General features: G+C 45.2%; 1 protein-coding gene across 2 annotated transcripts in view; it reads left to right on the top strand.

The window, feature by feature from the left end:
• The window catches only part of LOC109897291 (signal transducer and activator of transcription 5B), a 96,913-nt gene extending 80,408 nt beyond the window's left edge, over positions 1-16,505 (top strand). For both annotated transcript variants that reach the window (XM_031834015.1, XM_031834016.1), the window contains exons 9-20: positions 4,462-4,617; positions 6,657-6,836; positions 7,201-7,288; positions 7,891-8,013; positions 8,741-8,833; positions 8,979-9,185; positions 10,405-10,499; positions 13,543-13,685; positions 13,826-13,981; positions 14,183-14,234; positions 14,710-14,814; positions 15,809-16,505. In XM_031834015.1, coding sequence (XP_031689875.1) covers positions 4,462-4,617; positions 6,657-6,836; positions 7,201-7,288; positions 7,891-8,013; positions 8,741-8,833; positions 8,979-9,185; positions 10,405-10,499; positions 13,543-13,685; positions 13,826-13,981; positions 14,183-14,234; positions 14,710-14,814; positions 15,809-15,932 — 1,522 coding nt within the window. In that variant the 3' untranslated portion in view covers positions 15,933-16,505. The remainder of the gene's footprint in view (positions 1-4,461; positions 4,618-6,656; positions 6,837-7,200; positions 7,289-7,890; positions 8,014-8,740; positions 8,834-8,978; positions 9,186-10,404; positions 10,500-13,542; positions 13,686-13,825; positions 13,982-14,182; positions 14,235-14,709; positions 14,815-15,808) is intronic.
• The last annotated feature ends 627 nt before the right edge of the window (positions 16,506-17,132 follow it).

Below are 17,132 nucleotides of genomic sequence, written 5' to 3'. Positions count from 1 at the left end.
TCCACATGTTTATTCAATGAAACGCACAAAAACAACAATAAAGAATGTACGAAACGTGCCGAAAATTAAGTGCTCACAGGCAACAACACAAACACACTATTGTCAGTGGCGGCTCCGGTGCGGGTCTTTGCCTCTGCCCAGACCACGGGTCCGGCCATGAAGCCGGGTAGAACACCGTGCCCAGACTGGGCCTCGGCACAGAGGAAGGCTCCGGCCATGGAGCTGAGTTGGCCGCCGTGCCTGGACTGGGCACCGGTGCAGAGGAAGGCTCCGGCCTTGGAGCGGGACTGGACACCGTGCCTGGACAGGGCACCGACGCAGAGGGAGGCTCCTGCCATGGAGCGGGACTGGACGCTGTGCCTGGACTGGACATCGGCGCAGAGGAAGGCTCCTGCCATGGAGCGGGACTGGACGCCGTGCCCGGACTGGGCATTGGCGCAGAAGAAGGCTCCTGCCCTGGAGCAGGACAGGACGCCATGCCTGGACCTGGGCACCGGCGCAGAGGAAGGCTCCTGCCCTGGAGCTGGAGATTCTGTACCGTTGACTGTCGCAGGAGGTTCCAGACCATGGACCGTCGTAGGAGGTTCCGGACTGTGAACCGTCGCCGGAAGCTTTGGACTGGGGACTGCCGGCACAACTGGTACTGATCAGAGGACAACCTCCGCATGGTGAGTGCGGGGAGCTTGCACAGGATGTACTGGGCTGTGGAGGCGCACTGGAGACCTGGTGCGTAGAGCCGGCACAAATTGTACCGGAACGATGACACAGTCCTTACGGTGAGTGCGGGGAGCTGGCACAGGACGTACTGGGCTGTGGAGGCGTACTGGAGACCTGGTGCGTGGAGCTGGCACAGTTTTTACCAGACTGCTAGCATGCTCCTCAGGATGAGTACGGAGAGCTGACTCAGGTGGCATCAAACTGATAACACGCTCCTTAGGGCGAATGCCGTGTGTCTTTTGGGCTTTCTATGTGGCCGCGAACCCCGGGGTCGTCGCTGTCCTCCCTTTTCTCCTTGTGTCTGCTTCCAAGGAAGGCTTTCATGTCCTGCCATTATTTATTTCCTCCCAAGTCCAGGATGTTTTCTCCTCATTTATTTCCTCCCAAGCCCAGGATACCTTCTCCTCCCGGGCACGCTGCTTGGTCCTGTTGTGGTGGGATCTTCTGTCACGATCGTCGTAAGCATACTAAGCTGCATATAAACGTTGTATTTTTAAAGATCCAATACGTAATATTGTACACTTATCATAAATATGTTTTAATCCAGAGTGTACAGAAAAGTTATCTAGATCTTCAATGAGACATTGCAGGGATCTAGCTTGCGGACTTAATATAAAACTTGAGTCATCGGCATACATGGACACCTTTGTTCTAATCCTCTAATGTTGTTATTGTATCTGATTTTAATAGCTAGCATTTCGATGGCCATAACGAATAGATATGGTGACAGCAGACACCCTTGTTTAACTCCTCTTGACAATTCAAAACTCTCTGAGAAGTAGCTGTTATTTACTATTTTACTCCTGGGGTTGCTATACATTACTTTTACCCATTTTACAAGAGAATCACCAGAATTGAATAAAATCCAGGCATTTATAAATAAAATCCAGTCTTACTTTATCAAATGCCTTTTCAAAATCTGCTATAAAGGCCTGGCCTGGCCTATTTCTAGTAGTTGTCATATATTATTTCCAATGTATCACCCATGTAAAAAACCTGCCTGATCAGGATGAACAATACCTGGTAAAACCCTTTTAATTCTGAGTGCTATGCATTTCGCTAGTATTTTTGCATCACAACATTGAAGTGTAAGGGGCCTCCAGTTTTTTAGATAGACTGGATCTATATATATGCCATCTGGGTCTTGTTTTAATAATAGAGAAATCAGACCTTCCTGCTGAGTACCTGACAGATGACTATTTCTATCTGAGTAATTAAAACAATCTAACAATGGAGCTGTTATTATATAAAAAAAGGCTTGATGTACCTCTCCTGGGGTTTTTCCAGACTGAAAGGATTTAATAGCCTCAAATAGTTCTTCCTCTGTAAATTGGCCTTTGCACTGATTTTTCTGTACATTTGTTAATTTTCCATTTTTTTATTATTTGGAAAGAATTCCTTACCGTAATCTTCATTCAGTGGGAGAGGATGAGACGGAAAAGAGAACATCTGCCTAAAATATTCTCTTTTAAAATATAATTTGGAACAAGCCTCTGGAAATAACAAGCTTCTGGAAATTATACAAGCTTCAGTAACAAGCTTCTGGAAATTATTTTTGTTAGCGTTCCTGTATTGGAGATTCAGGAATAGTTTTGTGCATTTTTCTCCATATTCCATCCAGTTTGCTTTATTTTTGTAATAGATTACATGAGATCGTTCTTGAATAAGTTCCTCCAGTTCTTTTTGTTTTTCCTCTAACTTATTATGTATCTCTGTAGTATTGTTTGTATTGCTATCTACCTGTACTATTAGTTCATGGAGTTCCTTTGTTAGTCTTGTCTCTTTAGCCAGAAACTGACTTTTTATTATTGATGAATATTGAATTGAATGACCTCTGAAGGTACATTTAAAGGTATCCCAAACAATAAGGGGATTTGCTGAACTTATATTTTACTGGAAAAATTCAGTTATAAATTATTTTGCTAAAAATTAGTTGCCCTCCAGTAAACTTCGATTACATTTCCAATAATCCCATCCAAGTAGAAATTCTATAAGAGTTATTTGAAGGCCAATTAGATGATGATCCGATCGCACTCTGTCTCCTATTAAAACTTTTTTAACCTTTGATGCAAGAGAGAACGAGACAAGAAAGCTTGATTAAGTCTCCTCCATGTATATCTCACTAGGTCGGGGTTTTTTAGTCTCCAAATAGCCACTATTTCTAATGTCTCCATAATATGTGTGATTTCCTTAACGGCATAGTGATGATAGTTTGTAGAGTGATTTCCTTTACGGTCCGTTAAGGTACTTTACATTGTGTTCTAGTATCCTACCATTATGATTTGATCATTTGTTGCCTGTAAGTTCAATAAATTGGAATAAATGTTTTTGAAGAAGTATGGATCATCCTGATTTGGACCATATAGATTCATGAGCCAAATCTTTTTCGTCCACTTTCATATTCAAAAGGATCCACCTTCCTTGCGAATCATTCCTGACAGTTTGCACATTCAGATCGACATTTTTGTTAATTAATATCATCACACCTTTTGAGTTCCTTTATCCTTTATTTCACCACCCCGTTCCCTTTTCCACACAACTACATCTAAGGATGTAGAGTGAGTTTCCTGTAAACAGTATATGTTACATTCCTTTTCTTTTAGCCACGTAAAGACTGACCTTTTTTATAATCTGCTAAACCGTTACAATTCTAACTGGCTATAGTTATTTCACCCCTTACCATAACTAGATGCTCTTCTCAGTCAGAATTGACCATAATTAGTGCTTGTAAAGTTACTGCCATCAGAGGTATTATGACGGTCAAAATTAGAGCTTTGAAATGTCTGATATTTAGAATTCAAGAAATAGGTTCTTGCAATATTTGTTTTGTTCCCTTGCCTGTGAGCCAATGCCACAAATTGAGACATGATATTATGTGTAGAAAATCTGAGTAGGTTGATGTGTATGATATTGGATGTGATTTAGTGAGAGTGTGTATGATGTCTGTATAAGAGTAAGGCTATAATGTTTGCTGTCCAAATAAATAATAACACCGCCAATTTGCATGGTTGAGGGTCTATGTGTGTAACATGTAGTGCGTATAGCCTTAATATTCATGATGATAATTGTAATCCATATCGTGTCACCGTCATAGTTGCATCATAATTACCTGTAACATCATTGAAAACACATCCCAGCATTGACGTTTCACATGATCATGAAAGACACCTTGCATTCCTCTAAAGACGGCTTCACGACAGTACAAATGCATTCCGTGCAATATGTTATTATTCCCCAATGCCCCTATTCTGATATCTTTCCCTTGCTTGTTGTAAACATATATACACATGTAGACAAAGACATAAACAAGATAGACAAACAAGAAACATATATGAACATGTGAATGTTAGCAGTACAGAAAGTTTGCCATTAAAGCGGAAAATAAATCGTTGTGAATTTCTGCTAACTACTCAGCAAACACACAGAATGACTGTTTTCCTGTCATTCTATTCATTTAAAAAAATTCTCATGATCTACCACCACTTTATTACTTGATTTCCCGAACTCTGGTCACGTTTTCGATGCTATAGAATCAGCAACGGTCCAATGAATGTGTTTATTTTTGATCGCTCCAGCATGGAATTATTACCTTGTCTTAAACTGTATATTTTGAACTAGACTATAGTCTGTCTGGTTGTCTGAGCTTGTAAGAGTCTGAACTTTGAGTTGTGTGATCTTAATTTGCCCATTTTGAGAACCTTATTATAATGTGTGTGTGTGTGTGTGTGTGTGTGTATTATTCAGGTGTGAGAAGTTGGCAGAGACGATCTGGCAGAACAGGCAGCAGATCAGGAGAGCAGAACACCTGAGACAACAGCTTCCCATCCCCGGCCCCATCGAGGAGCTACTGAACGACCTCAACAGCACCATCACAGACATCATCTCAGCACTGGTTACCAGGTGTGTGTGTGCGTGTGCATGTGTGCGTGTGTGTGTGTGTGTGTGTGTGTGTAAAGTTGTTGTTATTGTTCAGTATCAAAGTGCAAGGTATAGTGAGAATAGGTTGTAGTGTGTTGGACTGTGTGCGAGTGGCTTTGAGCTGGAAAGTGGGTGTGTTTAAATGTGAGCTTCTTATAGACACACTTATCTTCAGTGTGTATGCTACTCTACAGTCATGTTTACCCCCCCCCCCCCCATTTCTTCTGTGTGATGGGACTAAATGGAGAACAACTGAACTGTGTTATTTACCATATACTACACTCAGTGTGAACCCTTATACAAACCCTATCCTACTGATATAACCCCTGACTCCTTATGTGGCCAATAGAGTGTGAGATTACATTTATCACCAGAATTACATTAGAAATGACTCAGCACCGCACATCACGGGAGCCTGGTTATATGACTCTGTGGAGCAGAAAATCATGTGTGTGTGTATTTGACTCCAAGCTGGGTTGTTCCGAGGCAGGGGGAGCAAGCTGCTGATAGTTCCTCCAGCAGCCCAGCCCAACTCTGCTCTCAAGCCTTGCTGAACCTGTCAATGAACACACAAACACAACCCAGTCAGCCTGCATTTACCCTCAACGCTACAAGGAGGGAGAGATGGGGGGAGGAGAGTGGGAGGCCTGCTATCGATCCGAAAGGAAAAAGAAAACAGGAGGGAGAGTGAACGGTTTAGAAAAGGAGAGGAAGATACAATATGAGGAAGAGGAGGAGTGAACAGAGTTTCAAAGATATAAAGTGAAAGAAAGAGGGTCGATTTGAGAGCTAAAGAGACAAAAAAGTGTTTGAGACTAGAGATGAAGAGTCTACAATGATGGTGAGATGGGAAGAAAGGCTAACAGGCTCAGAAAGTTAGCTTGAGTTCCATGGTAGAGTGTTGTAGCCCTGGGGACACTGTCTGTCAGCCCGTATCAGTCCGCCAGCCTCACTGACTGGATCAGGAAGTCTTCTGAGTGCTCCCAGAACCCTCTGCTCTCTCTCTATTCCAGCTGTGATCCCCACAGAGACCCATAATGCACTGTGGTCTCCACAGAGACCCATAATGCACTGAGAAGCTGTGTTATTGTCAGAACGATGTCCGTTAGGCCGCAGACAGGGGAGCATTGAGAGCGTAAAAACAATTATTTTAAAGTCCATACTACCGCACTGGTGTTTCCTCTCCTCTTAATTCGCTCTTTCCTGCTCTCCAGTGAAACCACACCCACATCCTCTCTACTGTTCCCCCTAAACCTCTAGCAGGCGCCTGGGAGGGAGGCTAGGGAGGGAATCTCATCACTGCCTGCTCACAGAGATGAGAATATTGAGTATGGTCAGCCAAGCCTAAAACACAAACAGCGTACTCTACTAAAAAGCCCTAGCTGACTGAATGAATGAGCATCACGCTGCCTGTGTGTAGCGTTTGTCTGTCTGTGTGTGTTTACGTGTGGGAGCATCGAGAGCTGACAGCTTGCGTACTGTGTAACTTTCAAAAGCAGGTCAAATAGACGTAATAGGCAGCAGTGTGTGATGAGCAGAATTCCCTGTGGTGATCTGTCAGTTAAAGAGATAGTGCTAAATGTTTTCAATCAAGCCCTTTTTCTACTAACCAAGAGTCAGATGAACTCATGGATACCATCTGTATGACTCTGTGTGCAGTTTGAAGGAAGTTGAAGTTAGTTTCTGGGGCCATTGCTAACTAGCAAGCTAGTTGTTCCTGTAGACTTTGTCATTGGGCTAACGCTAGTTAGCAGTTGCTCCAGAATCTTCCTTCAAACTGCATGCAAAGACATGCAAATAGTATACATGAGTTCAAGCTAAAATGTTGCATTATCCCTTTAAAGCAACCCTCTACATTTTCCTCTGACTCTAGTCTGTCTGTCTGTCTGTCTGTCTGTCTGTCTGTCTGTCTGTCTGTCTGTCTGTCTGTCTGTCTGTCTGTCTGTCTGTCTGTCTGTCTGTCTGTTTTTTCTCACTCTCTGTCTATCTCTCTCTCTCTCTCTCTCTCTCTCTCTCTCTAGCACCTTTATCATAGAGAAGCAGCCTCCCCAGGTGCTGAAGACCCAGACCAAGTTTGCCGCCACAGTGCGCCTCCTAGTGGGTGGAAAGCTCAATGTGCACATGAACCCCCCGCAGGTCAAGGCCACCATCATCAGTGAACAGCAGGCGAAGGCCTTGCTCAAGAATGAGAACACCAGGAAGTAAGTCACAGCCTAGAGCCCCCTCATCACTGATATCTACTGCCACAGTGGAATCTATGGAGCAAGTGGAGATTCCACATTTAGACATCCACATCCCACGTTCTACACACCTAATAGAACCCTAAAGTAGTTAGTGTATACATTTTCCTTCCTAGTACTAAAAGAATAGCCGTGTTAGCCTAAATTTGGGTAGCATTTTGCAAGATTGACAGCATTGGCATCCTGAAAAAAACTTGTCTCACATAAATTGAAATGAGTCATTCCCCTTCATGTTCTGTGGAAGTTTCATGACTCTATGATTAATACATCTGCTGAAGCATCTACCTCTCCTCTTCCTCCTCCCTCTTCCTTCCCCCTCCCCCAGTGACAGCAGTGGAGAGATCCTTAACAACAACTGTGTGATGGAGTACCACCAGGCCACAGGAACACTCAGCGCCAACTTCAGGAACATGGTGAGGATGGACGGGACCAGGGAGTCTCAGACTGTAATACCACACCTAGAGAAGATTCTCTTTAGAGACTACCCCCAGCTAGACTGGAATCCAAGAGGCTTTTGGAGATTCTGCATTCTCATTCTATGTTCATACTCATACAGATCGCATGTTACTCAGCCCACATGCTGTTTTGAGTTCCCTAGGGTCCTCCATTAATCATTTACATGTAAACTCGGGCTTAAATGGATACTTCGGGATTTTGGCAATGAACTTGCGGATACCATTTTTATGTCTCTATTTCCAGAAGGAAGGAAGTTAAAGACAAAATGCTAGTGAATATGCAATGGCTTGCCAAACTACCCCTAACTTCCTACATACTGGACACAGGGACATAAAGATGGTACCCATGAGTTCCTCTGACTCTGCGGAAGTAGACAAAGGGCCTCATTGCCAAAATCCCGAGGTATCCCTTCAAATCTGCTGAAATGAAAGGGAATCATGTATGTGTGTGTTTGATCAGAGAACAGCTCCTCAAAGTGAATAGTCTAGAAGATGTTTGTGTGCTGTGCTGCTGTCCTCTCATGATCCTCCTCTCCGACCCCGCCTCATCTCTCATGTAGTCTTTGAAAAGGATCAAGCGCTCGGACCGGCGAGGGGCGGAGTCTGTGACAGAGGAGAAGTTTACCATTCTGTTTGAGTCGCAGTTCAGCGTCGGGGGTAATGAGCTGGTCTTTCAGGTTAAGGTAAGAACTGATAACCTGGTCCCAGATCTGTTTGTGCTGTTTTGCCAACTCTTATCAATACAGCACACACAGGCTTAAGAAGAGATGAGCAGAGTGGTGGACTAGCCCAAGGTGAGCTGTTGACTCTAGTCTAACCTATAGCGCCTCAGCAGCCTTTCTTTCTTTCTGGTCCTGACGAGAAGAAAAAACTGTCGAGGGAGGTTCTCTTCTCCACTGTTCAACCAATCCGGTAAATGTGGAGGAGGAGCTAAGACGGAGTGTCGCCTTGTTATAATGTCCAAAAGAGGAAGTCACGTCACAGGCTCTCTTTCCATTTCCCATGAAAACCAGATGCATCCAGTTGTCGTCGGCGCGCAGAGGGTGGCTCCGTCAATACACCATGTTCCTTACCCTGCCTCTTCAGTGACCATATTAGAAGTAGTAATCATTGTTAAAGCTATGTCACACAAGAAAAATGACCTTCACATTGTCAATGGTACAGGGAACATATTTGCTCCCCTCCTCCCTTAACACATTTGTTCATGTATTTCTCTGAATTATATGGATTTTTTGGTTGGAACAGAAAGTGCTATACAGTAGGTTAAAAAACATGTTTTACATGAGTTGCCTTATATATACTGTGTTTGATACACATATACATCATTGTGTTTGTAATGACCCCTGAACTTTTTCTTCCTTCCCTCCCTCTCTCTCTCTCTCTCTCTCTCTCTCTCTCTCTCTCTGTCAGACGTTATCACTTCCTGTGGTGGTGATCGTCCACGGTAGCCAAGACAATAACGCCACGGCAACAGTGCTGTGGGACAACGCTTTTGCTGAACCCGTAAGTTCAGTGTGATCATCATGTTGTGTGTATGTACGTGTGTGATGATGTCTTTAACACTTTACGTTGTTTGGTTTTTCTCTTGATGGATGCTCTAGCGTTGCCCTGGTTTAGGGGCCTTAACCATCTCTCCTCTCCTCCCCAGGGTCGGGTGCCCTTCATAGTGCCTGACAAGGTGCTGTGGCCCCAGCTGTGTGAGGCCCTCAACATGAAGTACAAGGCAGAGGTGCAGAGTAACCGTGGCCTCTCAGAGGAGAACCTGGTCTTCCTGGCCCAGAAAGCCTTCAGTAGCTCCAGCATCAACCCTGACGACTACCGTGGCATGACCATGACCTGGTCCCAGTTCAACAGGGTAAGACCAGGGTGGGCCTCAAATGGCACCATGTTTCCTATGTGGTGCACTCCTTTTGACCAGGGCCCATCTTTTGACAAGAACCCCATATGGGCACTAATCAAAAGTAGTGCACTTTGTAGTGAGTAGGGTGCCATGTGGGACACAGCCCATGACTACTGACCAGTGGACTACAAGACCTGACCTCTGCATTAGAAACAAGTTGTTGCAGAGGGGTGATATCATCTCTTTGATACTCAGAGGGAATCTATTGTTTTTACCATGCCTGGCTGGTGTATATTTGTTTTAGATGTGAGTATGTGCCACTGCAGACATCGTTTACCTCTTTGGTGTTCCTTCCCGTGTTCAGAGCAATATATTCCACTATATCTGCATTGGGGGCGGAAGGTAGTCTAGTGGTTAGAGCATTGGGCCAGTAACAGAAAGGTTGCTAGGTTGAATCCCCGAGCTGACAAGGTAGAAATGTGTCGTTCTGCCCCTGAACAAGGCAGTTAACCCACTGTTCCTCGGCCGTCAATTTGTTCTAAACTGACTTGCCTGGTTAAATAAAAAATACATTCTAATCTGCTCTCTTTGGGCTGAGCGAGTCTCTAATGTGTTTCTCTCTAAGGTGTGTCCCTAATGGTACCATATTCCCTACATAGTTCACTGGGCCCTGGTCAAAGGTAGTGCACTAGGTAGGGAATAGGGTGCCATTTAATCTGATGAGCTCTAGTTGGCTGGCTGTGAGGTCCTCTGGTCTGGTTAATGGGCCTGTTTGTCCAGACAGGAAGGACTAATTCAGCCCCAGTCCTCATTGGCTCCCTCTAACCAGCCACTGATGACAGAGAGCACACTCACATTCAGACCTCATTCACCACAGAGCATCAGCCTCATTAGAGAGAGAGAGAGAGAGAGGGCCTAGAAACAGGAACATGAACATGCAACTCACTCACTCATACACACGTGTATGCACACGCACACACACGCATACTTATAAACTCTCTCCCCACAAACACAATAACCCAGTGGACTCTGCATTGCTGCAACAGTCATACTGATCTGAACTGGATGGATGGATGTAAGGGGGTCAGCTGAACTCTGGGAAATATCTCTCACTGACTGACTGTCTATTGTAATTGCTACTACTCTACTCTACTCTGTATGTGTGAGGGGAGGTAAACAACAAATGGTTTATCGACTGTATCAAACCCAATGTCCCAATCCCTCTAACCTACAGGAGAGTCTGCCCGGCAGGAATTTCACGTTCTGGCAGTGGTTTGATGGGGTCATGGAACTCACAAAAAAACATCTCAAACCACACTGGAATGATGGGTAAGAATAATTTTTTGAATGTCTAAATTCCTGGAATTTCTACTCCAGAATAGCCTGTGGAAATGAGGTTTGACTTGGATTGTGTGTTAGTGTAACAGGAGATCAAATCAAATCAAATCAAATTTATTTGTCACATATACATGGTTAGCAGATGTTAATGCGAGTGTAGCGAAATGCTTGTGCTTCTAGTTCCGACAATGCAGTAATAACCAACGAGTAATCTAACCTAACAATTCCAAAACTACTACCGTATACACACAAGTGTGAAGGGATAAAGAATATGTACATAAAGATATATGAATGAGTGATGGTACAGAGCGGCATAGGCAAGATGCAGTAGATGGTATCGAGTACAGTATATACACATGAGATGAGTATGTAAACAAAGTGGCATAGTTTAAAGTAGCTAGTGATACATGTATTACATAAAGATGCAGTAGATGATATAGTGTACAGTATATACGTATACATATGAGATGAATAATTTAGGGTATGTAAACATATTAAGTAGCATTGTTTAAAGTGGCTAGTGATATGTTTTACATCAATTCCCATCAATTCCCATTATTAAAGTGGCTGGAGTTGAGTCAGTGTGTTGGCAGCAGCCACTCAATGTTAGTGGTGGCTGTTTAACAGTCTGATGGCCTTGAGATAGAAGCTGTCTTTCAGTCTCTCGGTCCCAGCTTTGATGCACCTGTACTGACCTCGCCTTCTGGATGAAAGCGGGGTGAACAGGCAGTGGCTCGGGTGGTTGTTGTCCTTGATGATCTTTATGGCCTTCCTGTGTCATCGGGTGGTGTAGGTGTCCTGGAGGGCAGGTAGTTTGCCCCCGGTGATGCGTTGTGCAGACCTCACTACCCTCTGGAGAGCCTTACGGTTGTGGGCGGAGCAGTTGCCGTACCAGGCGGTGATACAGCCCGACAGGATGCTCTCGATTGTGCATCTGTAGAGGTTTGTGAGTGCTTTTGGTGACAAGCCGAATTTCTTCAGCCTCCTGAGGTTGAAGAGGCGCTGCTGCGCCTTCTTCACGATGCTGTCTGTGTGGGTGGACCAATTCAGTTTGTCTGTGATGTGTACGCCGAGGAACTTAAAACTTACTACCCTCTCCACCACTGTCCCATCGATGTGGATAGGGGGGTGTTCCCTCTGCTGTTTCCTGAAGTCCACAATCATCTCCTTAGTTTTGTTGACGTTGAGTGTGAGGTTATTTTCCTGACACCACATCCGAGGGCCCTCACCTCCTCCCTGTAGGCCGTCTCGTCGTTGTTGGTAATCAAGCCTACCACTGTTGTGTCGTCCGCAAACTTGATGATTGAGTTGGAGGTGTGCGTGGCCACGCAGTCGTGGATGAACAGGGAGTACAGGAGAGGGCTCAGAACGCACCCTTGTGGGGCCCCAGTGTTGAGGATCAGCGGGGTGGAGATGTTGTTATCTACCCTCACCACCTGGGGGCGGCCCGTCATGAAGTCCAGTACCCAGTTCCACAGGGCGGGGTCGAGACCCAGGGTCTCGAACTTGATGACGAGTTTGGAGGGTACTATGGTGTTAAATGCTGAGCTGTAGTCGATGAACAGCATTCTCACATAGGTATTCCTCTTGTCCAGATGGGTTAGGGCAGTGTGCAGTGTGGTTGAGATTGCATCGTCTGTGGACCTATTTGGGCGGTAAGCAAATTGGAGTGGGTCTAGGGTGTCAGGTAGGGTGGAGGTGATATGGTCCTTGACTAGTCTCTCAAAGCACTTCATGATGACGGAAGTGAGTGCTACGGGGCGGTAGTCGTTTAGCTCAGTTACCTTAGCTTTCTTGGGAACAGGAACAATGGGGGCCCTCTTGAAGCATCTGGGATAAGGATTGATTGAATATGTCCATAAACACACCAGCCAGCTGGTCTGTGCATGCTCTGAGGGCGCGGCTAGGGATGCCGTCTGGGCCTGCAGCCTTGCACGGGTTAACACGTTTAAATGTTTTACTCACCTCGGCTGCAGTGAAGGAGAGTCTGCATGTTTTGGTTGCGGGCCGTGTCAGTGGCACTGTATTGTCCTCAAAGCGGGCAAAAAAGTTATTTAGTCTGCCTGGGAGCAAGACATCCGGGTCCGTGACGGGGCTGGTTTTCTTTTTGTAATCCGTGATTGACTGTAGGCCCTGCCACATACCTCTTGTGTCTGAGCCGTTGAATTGCGATTCTACTTTGTCTCTATACTGACGCTGACCGTGCTTCTACACCTGCATTGCTTGCTGTTTGGGGTTTTAGGCTGGGTTTCTGTACAGCACTTTGAAATATCAGCTGATGTACGAAGGGCTATATATAAATACATTTGATTTGAATTTGATTTGCTTAGCTTGCGGAGGGAATAGCTACACTGTTTGTATTCGGTCATGTTTCCGGTCACCTTGCCCTGATTAAAAGCAGTGGTTTGCGCTTTCAGTTTCACGCGAATGCTGCCATCAATCCACAGTTTCTGGTTTGGGAATGTTTTAATCGTTGCTATGGGAACGACATATTCAACGCACGTTCTAATGAACTCGCCTGCAGCGTGCACACACTGCCCAAGTAGACAGGGAAATGGACAGAGAAAATGGCTCAACTAAACTAAAGGCCTCTTTTTGTTGTCGTTTGAATGGCAGCTGTAATGTGCTTTCTTTAGTGAGTCTACTTGATAGAGTGGACTTGGTGTTTTTCCCTCTTAAGCCCCCCTGCTGTTACAACCTCACATTCTGATTGCTTTTTTAATCTCAGCGAGCCTCTACCAAAAGGCTATCCCCACAATGGACACGGCTTTACCATAGCAACCACAGAGATATTTATCCCTACCTGTAATGGGTCAAAAGGATACAATTATTGTAGGGGCAGGGGGAGGCATGGCAATGTATGTAACAATGTATCTTTGCCTATCTCTGTCCTTATGTCCCCCTCCTGTCCTCCTCCTGTCCTCTCTCTCTCTCTCTCTCTCTCTCCCTCCCTCTCTCTCTCTCTCTCTCTCTCTCTCTCTCTCTCTCTCTCTCTCTCTCTCTCTCTCTTCCTTCCTCCATTCTCTATGTACAGGGCAATCCTGGGATTTGTGAACAAGCAGCAGGCCCAGGACATGTTGATGTCCAAACCCAATGGGACCTTCCTGCTCCGGTTCAGCGACTCTGAGATCGGAGGGATCACTATCGCCTGGGTGGCTGAGAATCCCAACAAACCAGGTACTGACTACCAACCAATCAAGCGATCAATCAATTCATTATTTTGTCAGTTATTCAATTAAGGCAACACATTAATCTTTGACGGAGAAGGTCTGTAAAAATAGCCAAGTGGAACTATACAAGTGTGTCTATGTTTCCAGGGGAGAGGATGGTGTGGAACCTCATGCCCTACACAACCAAAGACTTCTCCATCCGCTCTCTGGCTGACCGCATCAGTGACCTCAACCACCTCCTGTTCCTCTACCCGGACAGACCCAAGGATGAGGTCTTCTCCAAATACTACACGCCGCCCCTGTGTATGTACCTCACCTCTATTCATCTCTATACAAATACATGGTGACATATAATTATGGAGTGTCTATTCTCTATATCTGTTGCAATTTGGTCAGATAGAGGCTTAACAGCCACACTGAGGAACCTGTGAAAGTGGACCATATCTACAGTCTGAACAAAGTGATTCTCCCTGTCTCTCCTTCCCTTGCCTTTCTCTCTTACAGCCAAAGCAGTGGATGGATACGTGAAACCGCAGATCAAACAAGTGGTACCAGAGTAAGTCTCTCTCTCTCTCCTTCTCGCTCTCTGTGGCGATAGGGCTGATTTAATCACCTAACAATGTGGCCTGAATGCAGATCAACCATTAGGTCTTCACTCCAGATGGAGGAACCAATTAGAGCCCAGCATCCACGGGCCTGAGGGCGCCTCTGTCCCTCTCATCACTGCACTTAGTAATGTTAGTCTGGGTAATGAGTTTGCAGGGTCCCAAATTGTTACCATGGGGCTGTGGGCCTCTCAATGGGAGGGCTCCAGGGGCTGCTGCCCAGCACCCTGCCTAACCTGATCCTGCTGCTCAAAGGGACTGGTAATTAATGAAGCACAGGAGGAGCAGGAGGAGCAGGGGGAGGGGGTGGTGGTGCTGAAGGGATGGTGATGAAGGTTGCCGTGGTAACCGACAAAGCTTGCGATCGGATTGACGTTCTCTGACTCGTGCGCGTGTGTCTGTCTTTCTGTTTGTCTGGACCTGCAGGTTCACCACGACCAATCCTGACCCAGCAGCAAACCCCACCTACATGGATCACGGAGCCTCCCCTGTTGTCAGTCACCCTCCAAACTACGGCATATACCAGCCTATGTGAGTATAGATTACATATGTGTGCGTGCATGTGGGAGTGTGAGGTGTGCGTGCGTGTCTGATGGCCTGTGTTACTAACTGGTTCATGTGTTGTGAGGTGTGTGTGTCTGATACCCTGTGTTACTAACTGGTTCCTGTGTTACTAACTGGTTCCTGTGTTACTAACTGGTGCCTGTGTTGTGAGGTGTGTGTGTCTGATACCCTGTGTTACTAACTGGTGCCTGTGTTGTGAGGTGTGTGTGTCTGATACCCTGTGTTACTAACTGGTGCCTGTGTTGTGAGGTGTGTGTGTGTCTGATACCCTGTGTTACTAACTGGTGCCCGTGTTGTGAGGTGTGTGTGTCTGATACCCTGTGTTACTAACTGGTTCCTGTGTTGTGAGGTGTGTGTGTCTGATACCCTGTGTTACTAACTGGTGCCCGTGTTGTGAGGTGTGTGTGTCTGATACCCTGTGTTACTAACTGGTTCCTGTGTTGTGAGGTGTGTGTGTCTGATACCCTGTGTTACTAACTGGTTCCTGTGTTACTAACTGGTTCCTGTGTTACTAACTGGTGCCTGTGTTGTGAGGTGTGTGTGTCTGATACCCTGTGTTACTAACTGGTCCCTGTGTTACTAACTGGTGCCTGTGTTGTGAGGTGTGTGTGTCTTGATATCCTGTGTTACTAACTGGTTCCTGTGTTACTAACTGGTTCCTGTGTTACTAACTGGTGCCTGTGTTGTGCGGTGTGTGTGTCTGATACCCTGTGTTACTAACTGGTTCCTGTGTTACTAACTGGTTCCTGTGTTGTGAGGTGTGTGTGTCTGATACCCTGTGTTACTAACTGGTTCCTGTGTTACTAACTGGTTCCTGTGTTACTAACTGGTCCCTGTGTTACTAACTGGTCCCTGTGTTACTAACTGGTTCCTGTGTTACTAACTGGTTCCTGTGTTACTAACTGGTTCCTGTGTTACTAACTGGTTCCTGTGTTACTAACTGGTCCCTGTGTTGTGACAGGAGTGACTCCATGTTAGATGCTGACGGTGACTTTGACCTGGATGACACCATGGACGTGGCGCGACACGTTGAGGAGCTGCTGCGGCGACCGATGGAGAACCAATGGAGCGGCCAGCAGTCGTGACCCTCAACCTCTAACCCCTGACACCAACAAAAGAACCCCGCACCTTTTGACATTTCTGATGGTTTAATTCCATTCATTTCCTCCTGTTCTGTTTCAGATAGCTATAATGTGAAATGTTAATAATGGTTGTGATTGTTTTTTTGTTTTTTTTCTCTTCAGCATGCAAACTGCCCGTCAGTGACCTTTTTTCAGTTTGTCTCCGTGCGTATCTGTAAAACAGACTAGGTAGAAATGCAAAAAAAAACACAATGTTACAGTATTGTATGAAAAAAATTCTATTCACGCATGTATTTTAATTTGGTCATAATTCTAACAAAGATATTTGAAGAGCACTCTCCACAACCGGATATGAAGTCATTTAAACAGTTTTTATTTTTGTTTAGTTATTTTATTATTGTAAATGGTTTATCAACAAAGTTTGTTTTTTATTGAATCCGCCCTCTGCCAAAGAAGAAAAACTTCAATGAATAATTTGTTGTTGTTATTGACAATATCGTTGGATTTGTTGCTAAGGGAAGTTTCAATCAGTACTATAATAATTCTGAATCTTTACACACTAAACTCCAAGCAGAATGGCTCTCATTTCATTCTCAGAGCACACTGAGTATCTATGTCACACACACACACGCACGCACACACACACACACACACGGTTGCATAATATACACTGCTCAGAAAAATAAAGGGAACACTAAAATAACACATCCTAGATCTGAATGAATGAAATGTTCTTATTAAATACTTTTTTCTTTACATAGTTGAATGTGCTGACAACAAAATCACCAAAAAATGATCAATGGAAATCAAATTTATCAACCCATGGAGGTCTGGATTTGGAGTGACACTCAAAATTAAAGTGGAAAACCACACTACAGGCTGATCCAACTTTGATGTAATGTCCTTAAAACAAGTCAAAATGAGGCTCAGTAGTGTGTGTGGCCTCCACGGGCCTGTATGACCTCCCTACAACGCCTGGGCATGCTCCTGATGAGGTGGCGGATGGTCTCCTGAGGGATCTCCTCCCAGACTTGGACTAAAGCATCCCTCAACTCCTGGACAGTCTGTGGTGCAACGTGGCGTTGGTGGATGGAACGAGACATGATGTCCCAGATGTGCTCAATTGGATTCAGGTCTGGGGAACGGACGGGCCAGTCCATAGCATCAATGCCTTCCTCTTGCAGGAACTGCTGACACACTCCA

The sequence above is a fragment of the Oncorhynchus kisutch genome, linkage group LG10, assembly GCF_002021735.2.
Source record: "Oncorhynchus kisutch isolate 150728-3 linkage group LG10, Okis_V2, whole genome shotgun sequence".
NCBI classification, from domain to species: domain Eukaryota; kingdom Metazoa; phylum Chordata; class Actinopteri; order Salmoniformes; family Salmonidae; genus Oncorhynchus; species Oncorhynchus kisutch.
Note: the sequence above shows the minus strand (reverse complement) of the source record. Positions and strands in the feature narration are given on the sequence as shown.